The 19,236-nt window shown below is 52.3% G+C and overlaps 2 protein-coding genes across 10 annotated transcripts; one reads left to right on the top strand and one right to left on the bottom strand.

The window, feature by feature from the left end:
• Positions 1-44: 44 nt before the first annotated feature.
• Positions 45-18,864, bottom strand: LOC140654740 (uncharacterized). 8 transcript variants are annotated; one of them, XM_072868426.1, is made up of 7 exons: positions 18,397-18,864; positions 18,022-18,209; positions 17,803-17,911; positions 17,654-17,729; positions 17,469-17,547; positions 1,397-1,486; positions 45-123 (listed from the first exon to the last, which is right to left on the bottom strand). In XM_072868426.1, exons 1-6 carry the CDS (start codon positions 18,827-18,829, stop codon positions 1,433-1,435), a joined length of 939 nt encoding a protein of 312 aa, XP_072724527.1. In that variant the 5' UTR covers positions 18,830-18,864; the 3' UTR covers positions 45-123; positions 1,397-1,432. The 8 variants fall into 8 exon arrangements, with proteins under 8 accessions (XP_072724527.1, XP_072724526.1, XP_072724528.1 ...); XM_072868425.1 differs by lacking the exon at positions 45-123 and having other exon boundaries at positions 1,251-1,486; XM_072868427.1 differs by lacking the exons at positions 45-123; positions 1,397-1,486 and adding an exon at positions 2,190-2,307.
• ILKAP (ILK associated serine/threonine phosphatase) lies at positions 780-13,647 on the top strand. Of its 2 annotated transcripts, XM_072868418.1 has the most exons (12): positions 794-882; positions 1,704-1,769; positions 2,182-2,238; positions 3,324-3,446; positions 4,334-4,460; positions 5,489-5,595; positions 6,076-6,169; positions 8,060-8,147; positions 9,472-9,593; positions 11,401-11,520; positions 12,901-12,982; positions 13,199-13,647. In XM_072868418.1, the coding sequence occupies exons 1-12, from the start codon at positions 837-839 to the stop codon at positions 13,337-13,339; spliced, it is 1,173 nt and encodes a 390-aa protein (XP_072724519.1). In that variant the 5' UTR covers positions 794-836; the 3' UTR covers positions 13,340-13,647. The 2 variants fall into 2 exon arrangements, with proteins under 2 accessions (XP_072724521.1, XP_072724519.1); XM_072868420.1 differs by lacking the exon at positions 1,704-1,769 and having other exon boundaries at positions 780-882; positions 13,199-13,646.
• Positions 18,865-19,236: the final 372 nt, after the last annotated feature.

Here is a 19,236-nt window from a genome sequence, read left to right as displayed (position 1 = left end):
CTGCCCTTCATGCCCTCTGGTTCCTGCTGGTGATGGCGGTCCCCCTGGGCCCTCCCTGCCCTGTGCCCGGGGGTTGGTGCCATGGGTCCCGGCCGTCCGCGTGCACGTGAGGCTTGTTCAGTTCTGAAATAAATGTGGCATTTAACGCAAACACCCCCGTGCCACAGAGCTCTCCTTCCTGGAGCGGGTGGGCCGGGCAGGTGCCTCCGGGCCAGTAGTGGCCCGGGCCTGCGGGTGAGGGGGCTGTGCCGCTGTGGGGCCCACTGGGTAGGTCGCACCGGGTACCAGCACGGGCACCGTGCACCGGCCCGGGGCTGCGCTGCAGCGGGGCCGCCAGGCCGCACCGAGCACCGGGCAGGGGCACGGGCACCGTCCTGTCGCCGCCAGAGGGGTGGCCGCGCGCCCTTCGCGCCCCGCCAGGCACGCGGCGGGCGCCCTCCCATCCCCACCAGCGATTGGTAGGCACAGGAGGGCGATGCTGGGCACCCCTCCCCCCCAACCGCGGGATTGGTCACCTGGCGGAGCAAGGCGCGCGGCAACGGGACTGATTGGCAGGGCGGCCCCGCCTTCCGACTGGGGGAGAAGGCGCCGCGCTGCAGCCAGGGGGTGTTTGAGGGGGCGCCCCGCCTCCCGCCAGGGGGATTGACAGGCGCTTCGCGGGGCGGGGCCAACGGTAGCCTTCCGCTCCCGCCCCGCCGCCGCTGGGCTGCGCTCCTACCCCTGGCCCGTCCGCGGCCGCTGATTGGCCTCGCGGGGAGATTGGCAGCCCGGGGGGGGGGTGGTGCCTGGGCAGGAGGAAGCGGCCTCGGAGGCGGCGCTGCCGGCGCGGCGGCGGGATGGATCTGTTCGGGGACCTCCCGGAGCCTGGCTCCTCGGCGGCGGGTGAGGGGGCCGCGACCCCTGGGGCGGGCGCCTAGCTGCCGTCCTGCTCTGCTCGTCCTGCCCCGCTCACGCGCGGCCCTGCGGCGAGGCCTCACCCAGGCAGAGCCTTACAGGCCGCGGGGCCGGCGGCGAGCGGCGCTGGGCCCCGCCGGGCCTGCTTCAGCGCGGCCGAGGGCAGCGAGCCTCTCCCGGAGGGAGGCGCCGGCTCCGCGCCCAGCTGGCCCGCCGCTACAGGGAGCGCCCCGGGGCGGCTGTAGCAGCTGAGGGCTCCCAGCGCCTGAGGGGCGGGGAGGAAGGGAGCGGGGGCGGGGGGGGGTGAGGGGGCGGCAGCAGGAGGGGATGACTTAAAAATCGCTTGAGAAGTTACAGGGTTTGGTGGTTTTTTTGTGGTTTTCTTTTTCCCTGGGACTCGTTCAGATGCATAGTGTTATCCATGAGGTTTAGGCCATGCTGCAGCCTTTCCCCTCTGTGCTGCTGCGGGTCATGGGTCTGTGGAGAGCTGTAATGGTGTTACCTGAACTAATTTGGTGCTTTCGGGGGCCTTGCCATCCTATAACATCTTGATTGGGCTGCTGAGGGATGTTAATGCAAGTTGAGTGGATTCCTAGAAAAAAAAAAAAAAAGCTGTTTTCAAGATAAAAGTTCCCATCATCCCGAGGCAGGTGGTTGTTTTGCTTGTGTAGGAGCTGCTTAAATTAGAGATGGAAGAAAGGTAGCCAAGGCTCTCCTCGGTTACCCCACCTGTGCTCACCTGGGGGGGCAGTCCTTCCAGAAACCTGAGTGCCTGCAACGGGTCCTGACTCTGCCCTGGTGTCTTACAGAGAAGGAAGCCCAGAAAGGGCCTCTGCTGTTTGACAGTCTCCCCCCAGCCAGCAGTGCTGACTCAGGTATGGGTGCTCCATTCCAGCCATTAGTTTGGCTTCCTGTGTTTTCTGCATCAGCATCTCTTAAGATGAAACTTGTGTAAACCCTTTTCTTTGTTAGACAGGGTAAAGATAGTCGGGTTATCAGCACCAGTGTGCAGAACAGCTGCTTTCATTGTCTTGTGCTTTTTTTTGATAACCAGAATGTTATAGATGTTCCACATATATTCCATGATATGTTCCATATAAATATTTCCTGAAACAAATGTAAGGCCTGAATTTGCCCCCACCATCCAGTAACAGAAGTTGAAATTTGACTCTCTTTGGTAAACTGGCATTTTATAATTTCCACACCTCAGGAAGGGTGTACGCAGAGCATTTTTCCCTCAAAGGGACAAAGGTATTTAGTCCTTCTTGCCTTTTTCTTGTGCTCTAGGAAGAGGAGGCTCTTTACTCTTCGATGATCTTCCGCCAGCCAACAGTGGTGACACAGGTAAGGAGCTGTGTTAGTTCACCAAGCCTCTGCTGATCTGCCCTTCTCAGGAAAATCCATTGATGTAGCCTGTTGTGTTGAACACATGTCAAGTTAACCTGGTGTCTGGGTTGGCTGACACTAGTCGTGGCGATCTGTTTGTGCCCCGATTGTTTAAACTGGGATTCTGACTCTTTAAAAGTAAACTTAGGTCTGTTCCCAGAAGTACATCCCTCAGGTGTCTTTTGGGGACCCCCATCATCTGTGCCTGAAAGCTCCCTGCTTTGGGAGTGAAAGTATGTGTGTGCTTGCTAAGAATGAAGACAGCGCTGGCCTGGTGCTGCCACTGCCCTGGCTTCTGTTGCTTTTCTGCTGTGGGCACAGACTGCCTTCTTGTTCCTAGCTGTAAATGTCTTCGAAACCAGAGTGCTGGTCTGGCAAGGCTTTCTGCATGCAGACAAGTGTTTAGTAGCACCTGGGAGGAGGTGAGGTAATTCACTACACCATATGAGAATAAATCTCCAGAAGGAGAAGGCTAGGGTTCTGATGTCATGGGAATCATATTTTGCTTGCTAGCTTTAATTCGTAACGTGTCTTCTGAAACCACTAACAAATATGCACATCAGAGTAATAAAATACACTTCTTTGCATTGTTGTGGGCACAATTTGTAGACACAAATAATAATAATAACAAAAATTAGAAGTGTTCCAACCTGAAACGTTAACTTTCTGAACAGTTAACTGCAAAAAAGTCTGGTAGCTAAGAACAAACTGTGCATTGGTGGGGAGAATCAACAGCCTGCCAGCCAAACACTACTGTACTGTGCCTGAGGTAGGGTCACACAAAGTAAAGTGATCAAATCGGTGTTCGCTGGGTTAGACGGTGGCGTGTGCTGTGAGTTGTACATGCTGAGTGAAGTTGTGTGTGCATGTTTGTGGTCAGTTAGTATGTCTTGTTCAGTAATAACTCTTGTCACTTAATACTGTGTGACTGTGCGAGGCTGTGCTCCTGAGAGTACTTTCCTATAAAAGGACTTGCTGCTGAATTTATGCAAGTAAAACAGAGCTGGAAGATTTCAGCCGCCTGCATTTTTGCTTTCTTTCAGCCTCCAGTGCTACTGAGCAGGTCTCATCAGCAGGGAGCCACGGGAAAGGGGAGAAGAGAAAGTCCTTTGAGGAGGAAGAGAAGAATGGCAGGGAAGAACTTGTGGAAAAGAAAGTTTGTAAAGGTTTTCAGACAGTTTGAAAACAAATGTAATCGATTTGTACTTTTGATGTTGGGCTGAGTAAGTCCAAGCCAAAGCTAAGCTTTGGTTCTTCAGTCTGCTTGCATTTTCAGCCTCTCGTAGGGAACAGACTGCTGCAGCGGTCTGTGGAAGCCCCTTGAGCTCTCTCTGCCTCCATCACCTGGGCCTTCTTACCAGCCCTGCTGAAGTGGCAGAAGCTGTGCAGCAAGCACCTTGGCGTTTGCAGGCTAAGTTCCTGTGCTGCCAAGAGGGGGATTGGTTGTGAAACCTCTGGAAGGCTAGAGCCACACCAGTTTCTTTTGTCACATCCACAAATCTCTCCACTGGGTGTCTGCTAAGAAAGGCAGAGAGAGAGAGAGACTTGCTGTTACATATAGGGCATTTGACTTCAGTGCAGGTGCCTGCATGTTATGTTGCAGCGTTAGGAATAAGATGTGTTCAGTGATACAAAGGAAAGGATGTGTTCTAGAAACAGCAGACCCTGATTTCCTGTCCTTAGCACCCTCTTTAAAGCTGTGCTTTGTTTAATCTGCCAGGTTCAGTGCCACAGGCTTCCCTTGCCCCTTTAAGTAAGAGCCCTGTCCGATGCCCAGCAGTCCTGCTTGGCTACAGCTGCCTGCCAAAATGGGGGCAAGTGGCTTTTGTAGCTGCTGACCTTGGGGGCACTTAAAAATCCATGTTACAAAATAAATATATCCTTTTAAGCAGAAGGTGCCAGATGTTTTGTTGCAGGACGAGGGCTGTACTTTGCTGCAGTGCCAGGGTTCTGAAAGCTGAAAAGTGGTTGCTGATTTACTGGGTTTTAGCCTGAGCTGAGGAAGATGGAGGGGTTTGATTTGCGTGCATGTGTCTGCTTTGTTCCCCTTTAGGGTCAGTGGGCATTCTTGGATTGAAGGGTTATGTGGCAGAGAGGAAAGGTGAAAGAGAAGACATGCAGGACGCACATGTAATCTTAAACGATATCACCGAGGAATGCCAGCCTCTGCCCTCCCAAATGTAAGTGGGCCCCAACTGCCAGAATAAAGCTATGGATGGCAGCCATCACAGGGGTGAAGGAGCTCCAGCTTGCTTCAGCTAAGCCCATGATATGATCCTTTTTGGTTTGAGCAGCTGATGCTCTTGACTACCCCTGCGTTGTGGTGTGTGGTTTGGGCTTGTTGTTGGGAGACTTAGGTTGAATCATTAGCTGTGTTCCTGGGCAAATCATGGGACTATTTTATATACAAATACCTCCCTCTGAGTGATGCTTAGTGGATTTGGTCACTGACTTCACAAGGATTGTGAGCTCCCTATAACTCTGGATATTGAGCCTCTGTTACCCAAATGTAAGTGTGGATGTTTAGACACCCTCAATTTAATTATAAGTAATCAGGCCTTGCCTTGGGGGTTTTACAGTGTGTAAAACCCTAACTGTGGCAATGGAGAATGCTTGAAGAAGAGAAAACAGATGTCAGAACTCTCTCATTTGAAAAGCTTAAATCTCTTAGCAAATTAACACACATAAGCGTGTGTAGGGGGAGTGTGTATATTTAAAGGAATGCTCTCAAGCATCATCCTGTTACTGGATTTAGCTTCTGAGCTAATATTGTCCCAAGAGCTTCGTGTGCTGAGGGATCTGAGTTTCTTGTCTGTAGCATGATTTCAACAAGTTTAGGCATGGAAAGAACGGTAGGATTGGTTAGACTGATGTCTGTGTAGTGCTGGGGAGTTGCAGTGCCCTTGAGGTGAAATGTTTAGCTGCTTTTATGCCAAGTTGTGGTTTATAAATTCTTTCTGCCCTTCATTTTCTTGAGGAGTGGAAAATTACAGGAAAGTTCTCAGCTCAGTGCTTGCACATGTAAACTCTGTAAATGCTTGAATGTGTGAGCTTAGAGACTTGCTACCTTTGTTTGTGCCTTGGAGTGCAGTATTTATTCAATCTGGCCAACACAGGGCAGGGTGTTATGGATACGAATGTACTCATTCCCACTGTCTGGCCAACGGCCTTTCTTAGCCCCTTTCTGCTACTCTTTCTTCCCTCACAGCACACGTGTCTCGTACTTTGCTGTTTTTGATGGCCACGGGGGAGTCCGAGCCTCAAAATTTGCAGCACAGAATCTGCACCAAAACCTGATTAAGAAATTTCCTAAAGGTGAGAGGAGTGGAATCAGGGCTGTAGGACAACCATCACCTTTTCTGTCTTGACATTACGGCAGCGGATAGGGAAACTGATTTGTTTGGGCATAGTTCTACAGTTCCCATCCCTTACTCCCAGTGGGTTTGTGAGACTGTGCTGTCTCCTGGGGAAGAGGGCTGGAAGCCTTTTTGGCACAAGGGTACAAGTAGTGAATTGTGAACTGCTAAGCAAGTGTGAGATGCGCTGTTGCCAGTTTTGGTAGTGCCACTTAAAGCATGAAAATACGCCCGTTGGGGATAGGGGTATGTCATAAATTCCCCATACGTGCTACCATGCAGATTTTTGGTAGCGTGAGTCCAGGGTGTCCCCTAGCTGCTCTGCACAGGGTCTGAGAGATGCACTGCCTGATTGAATGTTGGATGAGCAAAGGGAGGGACTGAGATAGGTCAGATACGTTTTAGCTGGAGCTTAGTTGCTGTTTTCCCTGTCTGACAGGTGAGGTAGTCAGCGTGGAGAAAACTGTGAAGAGATGCCTTTTGGACACCTTCAAACACACAGATGAAGAGTTTCTAAAGCAGGCATCCAGCCAGTAAGTGTAAATGCTTCCCATGCATTTGTATTTCTTAGCTTGCATCTCACAGGGCTTAGTTCTGAGCAGGGCAGAGGAAACCTTGAGTCATGTCTATGCTTTGGTGAAACCCCATACAGCTTCGCTGTGCCAGGCTGTAACTCGGCCAGCTGAGTGCCTGCTAGAGCTAGATCACGGCATGTTCTGGTCTTACTCTGTGGTAAGCGGTCTGTAGGACCCCATAGACTAAAATACATGTCCATGGTAAAGGAAGGAACCAAAACATGACCAAGAATGCACCTCTGTCCTTACCGGGGCATCTTGTTTGCCTTCCTTTTAAAGACTTACCATGTTGCTGAAGTGACTTATCCCATACTGCCTGAGATGGGATCTCTGTGTTGATGGCATCAAAGTGTGGCAGGAGGGTATCTGTAGAGCAGTGCTTTGCAGGCTGCTGTGTGCAGCTTTCTTTAGACCTGCATTCCTGTTAGTGAGTATGTGCTTGCCAGGCTGGAGCACATCTCTGAGGTTGTTTTTAATGCCCTGTGTTGAAAGACTTAACTCTCCCAATGCAAGTTTAAATCTTGCTTTCTTCACCTCTTTTGAAAACATTTGAAAAATGTCCCTCATCTTAAGCTTGTTTCTAACAGATTCTTTTAAAACGAAGCTGAAAAGCACAGCAGCTAATTTCTGTGGGACAAATGACAGCCTGCCTCCCAGCTGGGTTTTGAGTGCAAGCACCCTTACCTTCTCTCAGTCGCTGCTGAACTGACATATCAACTGTGTGGACTAGAGAAGATGTAGATTGCATTTAAAATACAGTCACTTTGTTGCCAGTCCTTTATGCATTTTCTGGGTTTTGTTTTTTTTTTTTTTTCAAAGTGACACCTCTAACACAGTTGGAGAGACTGTTGATGCATCTGATTCTGAGATTCCCTGCAAACTTTCGATTTTAAGTAAATTGCAAACTGGCTCAGTCTCTTAAGCCTAATCAGAACAAGTTTGACCAGGCAAAAGGAAAAAGCTTCCTTGAGTCTGTCACAACAGTGTCGTTCCCAAACCAGTCTGTTTGGTTAGAAATGTGACTTAGACAAAGGGACTATAAAGGATTGCTAGCAATAGCTGTATTGATGATGAAATGAATGATCTTCATTCAGCCACACCTTCAAAGTTAGGAAAAACTGGATGAAATATGTCTAGAAATCAGTCTCTCAAAGCTAGTTTCAGTAAAAAGTGGCATCATAGCCGGGCTTCATTGTGGGGAGGACTAGTCTGGCAGCTGTAATCTAAGAAATGCTTCTTGTTTTACCTAGAGCTCTAGAAATACAGACTTAACTATAGCAAGTGAAATATCAAGAGAGTGAGTGACTGAACAAGTGGTGTTGCTGCTGAGGTGGGGTGGTGAGGACTGAGGTGGGCGGGTAAGGGTACTGTGAAAAAAAAAGAAGGGAAATGAAAGCAAAAAGGAAGGCAACTCTGCTGCAGTCCTGGCTGTGCCTTCCCTTTGCTGCAAAGAAGGAGCCTCCTGAGGAGGAGTTCGGGGTGCTTGTTTGCTCACGATGCTATAGCTTCTGGGCAGTCATCGGGGCTGAGCTTGTTCCAACCACAGATGAGCTTTCCTGGGAGCTGAGTGTGAGGAAGGGTTGGTGTGGGGAGTGTGGCTGGCAGTATTTGAACCAGTTGGGCATTGGCCATGCATTTAGAAGGCGGTACTCTGTGCACCTCCTCTGTCCTTGTCCAGCTCTCTACCACCAACAGTTTCCCTAGCTGCTTGCAGGCAGCTGCTGGGGGCTTGTACTAGCTGACTGCTGCGTGTTGGCACGTGACACTTCCTTGAGTCCCTAGGAGCACTTTGTGACTAACTTAAACATTGTTTTCCCCCCTTAGTAATCTCATTTTTGTTCCCTTCAGGAAGCCAGCATGGAAGGATGGCTCCACAGCTACTTGTGTCCTAGCTGTCGACAATATTCTCTACATAGCCAACCTCGGGGACAGCCGGGTGAGCAGAATGGAGAAGCCCACTGCTGGCATCTCAATTCCTCCAAGATCTTTATTCACCCTGAAGGGCAAGGTGTTTGTGTGGGATGTCCCAGTTTCTGTGAGCTCCCCAACTGTTCCTACAAAGCATCTTGGTTTGGGTTGGTGCAGGGTACTTCTCTGTGGTCTCCCATAGTGTAAAACAACTGTGTGTGGTAGCTCTCTCTTGGTGGTGCTAAATATATCACAGAGTCCGGAATAGAATAGAATATTTCGGTTGGAAGGGACCTACAATGATCATTTAGTCCAACTGCCTGACCAATTCAGGGCAGACCAAAAGTTAAACCATATTATTAAGGGCATTGTCCAAATGCCTCTTAAACACTGACAGGCTTGGGGCATTGACCATCTTCTAGGAAGCCTGTTCCAGTGTTTGACCACCCTCTCAGTAAAGAAATGCTTCCTCATGTCCAGTCTGAACCTCCCCTGGTGCAGCTTTGAACCATTCCCATGCCTCCTATCACTGGATACCAGGGAGAAGAGATCAGCACCTCCCTCTCCATATCCCCTCCTCAGGAAGCTGCAGAAAGCAATGAGGTTGCCCCTCAGCCTCCTTTTCTCCAAACTAGATAAACCCAGACTCCTCAGCCACTCCTCATAGGACATGCCTTCCAGTCCTGTCACCAGCTTTGTTGCCCTCCTCTGGACGCAATCAAGGACCTTCCCATTCTTCTTAAGTGGTGGGGCCCAGAACTGCACACAGTACCGGAGGTGAGGCCACACCAACACTGAATGTATCAGGACAAGCCCCTCTCTTGACCGGCTGATTATGCTGTGTTTGATGCACCCCAGGATGTGGTTTAGCCTCTTGGCTGCCAGGGCACACTGCTGGCTCCTATGGAGCCTGCTGCTAACCAGCACCCCCAGATCCCTTTCTGCAGGGCTGCTCTCCAGCCACTCCTCTCCCAATTTATACTTGTGCCTGGCATTACTCCGTCCCAGGCGCAGAATCCGGCACTTGGACTTGTTAAATTTCATGCCATTGATGACTGCTCAATGCTCCAATCTATCTAGTATCCCTCTGCAAGGCCTCCAGAGAGTCAAGAGTGCTCCCAGTTTGGTATTGTGAGCAAACTTGCTAATGGTGCATTCAATTCCTGCATCCAGATCACTGATAAAAATATTGAACAGCGCTGGCCCTAGGACTGAGCCCTGAGGAACACCACTGGTGACTGGTCACCAGCCAGATATAGCCCCATTCACTACAACTTACAGCTCTCTCTCAATAAGTTCTTCTTGCTGCAGTTTTGTTGTTGTTTACTCACGAAGGTCTTTTGTCAGCACAGGCGATTCTGTGTCGTTATAATGAAGAGAGTCAGAAACATGCAGCCTTAAGCCTCAGTAAGGAGCACAACCCCACCCAATATGAGGAGCGTATGCGGATACAGAAAGCTGGGGGAAATGTCAGGTAAGTGCCTAAAGGGTGTGAGTGAGCAAATCTAAACCCTGGCCAAACTTTGGGCCTGAGCACTGAGTTTCTGGAGTTTCCTGAGCCCAGTGCTCATGCTAGTGAGAGCCCGGAGAGAATCTGTTGCTGCCTGTGGGAAGCACCGTGGTGCCTGGGATGTCTAAGGATTCAGTGGCTTGAGTTGGTTGATGCGGGCTGGTTTCTCAGGGGCTTACAATGGCGGCGGGGTGCTGTGCTGTAAAGGCAGGAACCCATGTGAAAGCCTGGCAGTGCGATGCAAGCATGGACATGCTTAAGCTTGACCTATAGACTTGCACCTCCGGAGCTGGACTTGGCTGTTTAAGAAGTTATCAGTTGCTGCACACGGTGGCATTGAACAGAACTCATTTCCTTGCTTGCAGCATCAGCTCTCCCCCCTTGTCCTGTAAGAGATGGGGATGGTTTGAGAGGGCATGAGAAGCCCTCGGCATCAGTCGATGTTGCTCCCCTGGGGGTTAGCTGATGCACTGAGGCAGTTTGCAGTAGGAGGGAGGTTTCTGGAGCCAGAGCAGGATTATCTTAATGTTCCTGTGCGTGTAGGTGTGCGTGGCTGTTGGGTAGCTGTCCTTGATTTCCCTGGCTAGGTTCTCTCCCTTCTTTGAAGGCTGTTTCTTGATTTAATGGCATCCTCACAAGAGAGGACTCGGTGCAGGTGAATTATCTTAGTGCCTGCGGAGGCAGAATGCCCCCTGGGGTGGGGAGGGGTGGGCTCAGTTCTGTCACGCTCCCATGTCTGGAGGGCCTTGTTCCCCTTATCTCTGGAGAGCACATGCTGCTTCTTATGCTTAGCACTGATCTATCTTTGCACGCAGGAAAGAGATGAGCCAGTGTCTGTTAGCTCTTTTCAGAACTGGGGGAACATCTCCCCAGCTGCCTGGGAGCCTCTCCCACTGCTCGTAGTTCAATATTTTGGACCCAAGAGATAAGTTGCAAAGTGTGTGAGCATCAGATCTCTTCTCTGTGATGTGCCTCGCTTCTTGCTTTTGTCTCAAGCGGGGCTGGTTGGACTACAAGATGAATGAGAATGTCTGACCCTGAATGTGTTTCCAGGGTGCACAGAAGAGCCTTTTTGGGGAGAAGATGCTCAGTTGTTGGAAAGGTGGAGTGTGGGAAGCTGCTTCTCTTGGGGCAGCACTCAGTTAATTAGAAAAGTCTGGCAAACAAAACTGCTTCCTAAGGAGGATTGTAACTTGGGTTTCACAGAGCTGTTTGCTGCGATCAGTGGTTAGTAAAGACCAAGTGATCAGGAGAAAGTGCCATGGTTCTAGCTCCTTGGAACTGCTCCCAGTTGAGCCAGTCTATAGGGGTTGGTGTCCTGATAGGCAGAGCACAGGAAGGGCTGCTGGCTCAGATCTGGTCTTACCTGCTGCCACTCTGTGCTCCTATTGAAATGCAGTTTGCTAGATACCTTGCCAAAAAATAATCTGTGAATTCAAACCTCCGCCTCTGGGGGTTCAGCTCTGCATATAATTCTTACTTCCCTAGCTTGCTAGGCTAAGCAGGACTTGAGTTAGGGCAGGGAGATGGAAAACAGCCTTGAATTCTCCTGATTTCATGTTTTCCTCCCCCTCTCCACTTGTTTCCTAGAGCTTCACACAAACATGCAGAAAGGGAAGGAGGCTTTGAAGGGAAGATTTTAACTTGCTGGGGAAGTGGGTCAGGAGTTGTACAAGGCAGCTGAATGCACCATGAAGAGTGTCCCTGTCAGGCAGTGCAGTGAGATGTGCATGTGTGGGGAGGGCTCTCAATGTTTTCTTTCCTTGTGCAGAGACGGAAGAGTCCTAGGAGTGCTGGAGGTTTCCCGCTCCATTGGGGATGGCCAGTACAAACGCTGTGGTGTTATCTCTGTGCCAGATATCAAACGCTGCCAACTCACGCACAACGACAGGTAAAGTGTGCCCACGCACAAGGGGATTGGCTGTGTCCTAGCTCTGCTCAGCAGAAGTAGCACAAGCTGCATGACCCCATATGCTCTGCTGTTAGGGCCGAGGCACTTCAGACTGATCACCCCAAATTAGAGGATGCTCTTACTGCTGACGTCCCTCTGCTCCTGTTCCTTATCGGTATAGTGGGATAATGCTGCTGCCTCACTCTGACAAGATACTGTGAAGGCTCCTGTTGGAGAAACCACAGCAGTGATAACATATACGAGCCTTAGACTTCCTTCATGCTCTGAATAAGACCACCCACCAGTGTTCAAGCAGTTAGTTAAGGCTTGAATTCTTGGATCCCTATCCTGTCCAAGAGTTGTTTCTTGCAGCTGTGGTGCCCACAAATACTATTGCATTTGGCTCTGATACTTGAAGATTGGAGATACTTTTCTAACATATGATTGGCAATGACAAATTGCTGTGAGCTTTCATGTCAGTATGGCCCTGCAGGCTTTCTGAGGTGAGAATGTAACCCAGTACTGCTGCTTTTTCTGGGATTAGAGTTCCATATCAAGTGATCCACTAAAATATTTCTAAAGATATTCTGAGCATCAGGCTCTGAAACGATGTCTTCAGGGACATGTGCTGCTTTGGCAGGCTGGTTGTAGTTTTCCTTGTCCAGTGACTCCGGTTAGGGCTCCTGGTTAATACAATCCCCTGTGCAGGCAGGGAGCGTGCAGCAGGCTGTCTCATCCTCTGGTGGGGAGGTAGGAGGCAGCTCTCTTTGCCTTGGGCTTTGTATTCCCTCAACCTTCTGCAGCCTGCAGCAATACTTTGTGGCAGAGCTCTCTGATCACAGTTATGCCTCTATTTCTGGGTTACACTGCTCGCTTTTCTTTTGAATATTTCTATTTAAGGTATTGCATACCTCAGGAGTGTGGAAATGTAAAGGATTTAAAGGGATGCACATAAGGTATTAAGCTGGCTGTGTTTCTCTATTTCCTTGCATTAGCTACTTCACAGGGAAAATATGTGAATGAAAAGGACTCAAAGGAAAGAAGCAGTTCCTAGAGAAATAATGGAGCTTTCCAGCAGGGTGTGGTATATGGTCTTGCCTAACGGTGCAGAGTCAGTAGGACTGCCAGGATGTCCTGATCTAGGTCTTACATTGTTTGCCTGGCTCCTTGGCCTGTACTTTGAATTGCCTCAGCTTCGTGAATGATAGGTTCTGGAGCACCGGAGGACTTCTGGTGCTTCTGAGGGATTTTCAGATGAGTTTTATGGCATCTTTCCTTTGGATTGGAGTGTGGGTGCTCATAAAATAGCTTGGAGGGATTTTGCCGTAGCTGGGGAGCCAAAGATTTGGCCTTGGAACCTGTCTTCTGCTTGATTTCCAGGTTCATTCTGATAGCATGTGATGGCCTCTTTAAAGTCTTTACACCAGAAGAAGCTGTGAACTTCATTGTGTCCTGCCTGGAGGTGAGGAGAAGGCAGTGTGGAGGCTGGGTTTGTCAGTGCAGGGGGCACGAAATGGAATGACTCTGACTTGCGGAAATGTACTTCTACCAGGGTATCCTCCCTTATACCTGAGGTTGTCCTTATTTGTTTTGCTTCCCCGTGCTTGGAAATTGCCATGCGCTTGCACCTATGTGCTTTGCTGGCAGTAATCACCATTGTCTTTCCTCATCCCAACAGGATAAGAACATCCAGATGAGAGAAGGAAAGCTAGAAGCAGATGCTAGATATGAAGCTGCATGTAACAGACTCGCCAACAAGGCAGTACAGCGAGGGTCGGCGGACAATGTCACAGTCATGGTGGTCCGGATAGAGCACTGAGAGATGAGGTGCAGCAGCAGGATCCCCAGCTTGCGGCGGATGTAAGGGAAGGGAGAAGTCGGTGTGCGTGCATGCATTTGTGGCTGGGGGAGGGAGGGTCCTGCTGGATGCTCTTCAGTGTAAATAAAGTTGGGTTTTTTTCTAATAGTTTTAGCTCACTTGGCTAGCAGTGTTTTCTAAGTGGCTGCCACAGTGGATCAGCCTATGCAGAAATCTCTTGTCCTGTCGTCCCCCCCGAATGTCTTGGTAAACCAAATAAATCCATTTGGCAGAGGTGCTGGCAAGAAGAGGCATCTGTGGGCATGAACTCTGCCAGCTGTTCCAAATGGTGCAGTTCTGCTGTTTGTTTCTTTGAGCTTTGTGTGAGGCCCTGGGAGAGTCCTGAGCTCTTAGGACTCAGTGGGAGCTCCTGGTCAGGCTGTACTGTACGGACTGTGCAGTACCCCAGGCCACCAGCTTGGGATGCGGTGTGGGCTGTCCTCTTAGTGCTGGAAAGGAAATCTTTTGGTTCTGAAACTAGGTTGTGAGGTTGCGTGCAGCTGAGTGATACGAACACAGCTTGCAGAGCAGCAGTGTACCTTCCCTCTGCTTGCAGAAAACATTGGGTTTTTATCCTGGTTGTTGATACGGCAAAAAGTGGCTGGAGTTTGCTCCTGCTGTTTATTGGGAAAGTGTTTTCACCAAATGGACCTGCCAGGCAGCAGAGATAAGGGCAGGCTCTGTGCTTGTCTGTGTGCTATCTGAGGAGCAGGCATCTTGGGTTTTAGGTACTTGTTGCTATTAAGTGTCTGGTATCTCATCCCGTCCCCATTCCTCTACCAGCTGTTGCTGCAGAAAGTCAGTGTGCTGTTTTCCGGCGAAAATTTGACTTAAGACCAAATGACAGTGTGAAAGCTAATGGATTGGGCTACCAAAGCACTTAAATTCCAGATTACACAACTTTCCCATCCTGTGGGTGAGACAGTGCAGTGAGGGAGGTAAGCCAGTGGGTCTGTGCAGTGGTTTCTTGCACAACCTCCTTGCTCTGCATGAGAAATGGTGCGGTCCCACAGAGAGGTTGGGCAGGTTGGTGTGGTGGTGCCCTGCCATTTTGTGCATAGTCCTGTGCAGGGTTGTGAGGCTTCCTGGGCTCTTTTTTGCTCCCTGTGTTCCCTGGAGCTTTGGGAGATGGTCCCAGATCCTGGGCTATCTGTATTCTTGAGGGCGCAAAAGCTATCCTGTTGTTTGGGACAGGTGGCTTGACCGTCTTCCATCTATTTCTGCTACAGCAGAAGTCAGTTAAAGTTCATGGGCTTATGCTAATGGTTAGGCTAACTCGGCCTAGCTTGTGCTAACTCTCCACACCTTCTGCAGAGCACTGAGGAAGGAAGTGGGCCTCTGGGACATATTTTGGGTAGTGCTTGCCTCTGCCAGCTTGTTCTGCTCCCAGCCATTCCTGCATACTCTGATGTAAGGTTGCACTGCAGGATGGGAGGAGAGGGAATTGCCCATGTTAGCAATGCACTTTGCTGCTTCTGCTCAATAGCCAAATTTGGAGAGCCAAGATGGAGTAGCATGGAGTTTGTTCAGTCTGTGGCAAAAGAAACCCTGACGGCAGATCTCAGAAGGGCAGCTTGCCCTCCCTTCTCACCTCCCTGCTTTTCACAGCTCTTATGCTGGGGAGAGCTGTGCGCTGCACTGTGAGACCTGAGCCAAGCACCCGTCTCTCTGGTGCTCCCTCCAGGAGGCCCCTCTTAATTGCAGTGCAAGAGCTGGTGAGAGAAGCTTGTCCTTCTGACTGTCTTCTCTCCCCTTCCCTCCTCTTACAACTCTTCTTTCCTTCCCTTTAGAAAGAGTACTGAAAGCACAACTCCAACTAGGAACATAATACACAGTGTTATGATACAGTTAATGACAATTTCCATAAAATTGATCATATTGTCCATTTTTCATGACAAAGGGGAAAAGGAAGCACTGTGGAGCAGGTTTCACCATGTGTGTAAGTAGCCAGCCAGTTAGAAAGGCAGGTTCAACCCCAGCTTTAGTGGAAGTCAAAAAACTGTTTGCTTGTGTTTCCTGGTAGGGTGGGGTCTGCAGGAGGTTTCCTGAAAATAAACTCTCCCTGCCTCATTGCTCAGCAGCATCCTGCTACTGTGGGGAGCTCCAAGACCACCACCCCAGGGTGGCCCATGCAGAAGTGCTGTACATGCAGCTCCCCTCCCTTGGGGCTGACTGAGCTAGCCCCCTCCCAACACCTAATTAGCCCCCCAGTAGCTCCAACTTCATCAGCTCTTTCAATTTTGCATTCAAGTGCACTGGGCTCTTTATATCTTGCTCACAGAGGACAGCTTACTAGCTCGGCAAGCCCCAGTCTCCAACAGGAAGTCCTTTTGTATCTTCTCAGGTGCATCTGGTCCTCAGGGAAGGGAAGGTGGCTGATCTGAGCAAGACTGCCTTGGCTCACAGTCATGCATAGTAACTGGGAGGTGCTGCCTAGGCTGAGCTCCCCAGCTGAGCAGGAGCTGCAGAGGCCTTGTCTCTGCCAGGATGCTGCTGCCCAGGATTCAGCTGGGGGAAAAGCACGTCTTTCCTTTCAGAGACAAGTTCTCTTTGCCTTGGGGAAGAAGTCAGCATTAAAACTGCAGAGCCAGAGGGCCCCCCCTCCCCCCCCAGATCCAAGCACCCCCATGCACAAAGAGCTGCAGCAACAGCTAATTCACCAGGCTCCTTGAAGAGATGCAACCTGCAGAGAAGGCCAGGCAGGGCTAGGAAAGCCCTCGAGTGAGGTCAAGCGCGAGGAGGCCTCCTCCCCCTGCCTATGTGCATGGATCCCTTGGGGAAGGTGGGGTTGGGTGCAGTTTGGGCTAATCTCGTGCTGCTGCTGGCACAGCTTGCCCAGTGCTACGTGCCACTAAGAAATGAAACGTGTGGCTCCCTTGCGCCACGCCCAGCCTGCCCGGGTACCTCTCCTGCAGCCCTCGCTCAGGCACGTAGCCCTGCGCCTATCCTTGGCTCAGACAGCTATCAGAGCCGAAGCAAGGAGCGTATCTGTGCTGCGCACGGCCTGGGCCCTGTGCCACAGGCAGGGAACGCCTGGCATGGAAAGCCACGGGGCAGGAATTTGCTTTAATCGAATGTGCGGCATTATTGGGATATTGCTCTGCTTTGAAGACTAGCTGCAAAGGACGTTGGCTTCTGCCAGCAAACATTCACTGCTAATACATTGCAGGGAAGCTAAAGCAATACAAATAGTCTGTTTTGGGCTGCTGAGAAGCTGGGCAGGGAAATCTGCTGAGAGCGAAAATGGAGGTGTGAGGCTTCGTCCCAGGCACCAGTGCCCAGCCTGGTGGGAGCTGAGCCATGGAGAGAAAGCAGCCAGCCGCTGCTATTGGCAGCAGTGTTTTCCAAGATAAACTTCCAGCCCTAGCCTTTAGATAAAAGTTAACTCCTTTAGCTCCTTGTCAGGCTGCTTATTATTATTATCATTATTATTATTATTTATTATTATTATTATTATCCTTTCCTCCCCAATCTTTTGTCCAGCTTCAGATGCTTCTGCAACATGAGCAGTATCAGACCAGCCTGCAGCTCCTGCAGCAGCAAAAGGTCTTCCCTGGGCTTGGTGCTGAGCAGGGGAGGTGTGACAGTGGCTGGCAGAGGGAAGGGTCCGGCCACTCCTGCCACAGGTTCAGCTCCCTGCGTGGTGCCCAGCACCTTTTCACACCCCCAGCAGAATAGCGCTGAAATCAGAGCCGCTTTGAACAGTGAGGGGAGAGTCTGCAGCGTTGTCCACGAAAACAGAGGCGTACTGCCCAGCCTGGAGGGAGAGAGGGCTTAATGGGACTGGGACACCTCCTCTGTGCCCTGAGCACAGCCCGGCAGAGCAAAGGAGAGAGCTCTCCCTTGCACACAGCAGCCAAGAGCTGGAGGGGCTAATCACCCCCCCTTCCTTCTGGGAAAAGGACGACAGAGAGGCCAGTAGGGCAGCCCAGTATGGTATGTGCTGTAGTGTCCCAGCAGACCTCAGCTGTGAGTGTCCTGAGTGTTGGAGGGGGGCTGAGAAGCAGACTCGATGCCCAGCCCTGGAGCTGGGGCCACAGAAGGCATCTTCCTGCCTGGCACAGTCCTGAGCAGAGCTGGCACCACTCACCTGCAGGTAAAGGACTCCGGTGACAGAGATGGTGAAAAGGTCACCACCACTCTCCAGCCGGGACACGGTCTCCAAATTGCTGCAGAGAAGAGGGAGGGTGGTGCTGCTTCCCCCAGGGATGCTGGACTCTTTCCTCCCCCCCCGGCCCATGGTCCCTCTCCCCTCCTGGCTTTGCCCTGCCCTACCTGTTGTGCTGGCAGTGGGACTGCACACAGATCAGCACCCGCAGACGATTCCCCCTGCACGGCTGCCCCCTGCGCACTGGGAGAGAGGGGAGGGTGAGAGCCATCCCGGACCTCCCCGGTGGGCCTGTGAGGGGTGCCTGATGGCTCACCGATGTGCAGTGTGGCGGTGAAGGTGTAGTACCCTGCAACGGGGGCCAGGTACTGCCCACTGGTCAGGTTCAGCCCCGAGCCGCGGTGGAACATCCTCTCCCTCTCCGGCTGGGCATGCGGAAAGGCTTGGGTTAGAGAATGAGCCCCTGTGCCAGGGCAGGTGCCCCTATGGGCAGGAAGTGTTGCAGGCAGGAAAGGGTGGCAGGCTGGGCACTCACGATGTAGTAGAGTCGCAGCTCCTGCTGTGCTCTCTGCTCCACAGAGATGTTTTCACGTGTCCGGCAGTGGAAGGCTGCTTCCACGCGACGATGGGACCTGGCCTGTGGGTTGCCTTCACCCCTTTCCTCCTTTTCCTCAGGCTCTTCCCAGGCCTTCCTGCACATCTTTGCCTGCTCCTTCACCATGCCTGACCCAAAAACCCAATCAGGGCTTGGCTTTAGGAAGGAACCTCGGGTTTTCCTGGCCCCAATAGGAGACAGCGCTTGGCTCTGCTGCCCAGTCCCGCGGTGCCTCGTTCCTGCTGTCCCCTGCTCCTGCCCTGGGGTCCCCCACGGCCCCCCCTTCCTGCAGTACTCCCCGGGGCCGGTGGGTACCTTTCAGCAGGAGCTGCAGCTCCCTCAGCAGCTCCCTCAGCAGCTCTTCCAGCACGGCGGGGGCCCCGGGGAGGGCAGGGGCAGCGCCTGGCGCACCGACTTGCAAGACAGCCTGGGGTGATTTTCCTGGAGATTGGCCACTGGCCGGTACCTGTGCTGTGCCGGTCTCTGTCCCATCCCGTACCGTGCCTGTCCTGCCTCGGGCTCGGCTGCCACTCGCCCGCCTGGGGCTCCCGGCCAGCAGCATCCACGCCTGGCGGGGGTCCACGCTGCCGGCACGGGGGACGGCCGCCCCCGGCTCCCCGCGTCCCGCCTCCGCCACCCTCTCCCCGCCTGCTCCCGGGCCCGGCGACTGCTTCCGGGCCGCCCCCGGGGAGCCGGGCCCGGCGGCAGCGGCGCAGAGGAGCGCCAGGCACAGCTCCGGCAGCCGCATCCCGCCGCCGCCACTACCGTGAAGGCGGCCCTGGCCCCGGCCCCGCCTCGGGGCTTGCGAGGGCGCCGCAGGGCCCGCCCCGCGCCGGGGCTCGGCCGGGTCCCGCCGGGGACCGCGCTGCTGCGGCGGGAGAGCCCCCGCTCTCCCCTGCGGGACGCGGGGACCCCCCCTGCGTAAAACCCCGCGTGGCCCGTGGGGAGCAGCGCGGAGCGCCAGTGGCGAGGGATGCTCCCCCCCAACCCGGGGGGCTCCCCCGACGACCCGCAGAGCTCCTCGGAGCGTGTTTAATGCTTCAAAAATAATAAAAAACCTAACACAGAACAGATTAAATCAAACGACGCTGGCAGAGCTACAGCGACCCAGTGCCGGTGGTGGGACCGGCCGTCGGGGAAGCGTGACCTTGTGCT

Source organism: Ciconia boyciana, chromosome 7, assembly GCF_034638445.1.
Source record: "Ciconia boyciana chromosome 7, ASM3463844v1, whole genome shotgun sequence".
Taxonomy (NCBI): domain Eukaryota; kingdom Metazoa; phylum Chordata; class Aves; order Ciconiiformes; family Ciconiidae; genus Ciconia; species Ciconia boyciana.
This window is presented reverse-complemented; position numbering and strand designations above follow the sequence as displayed.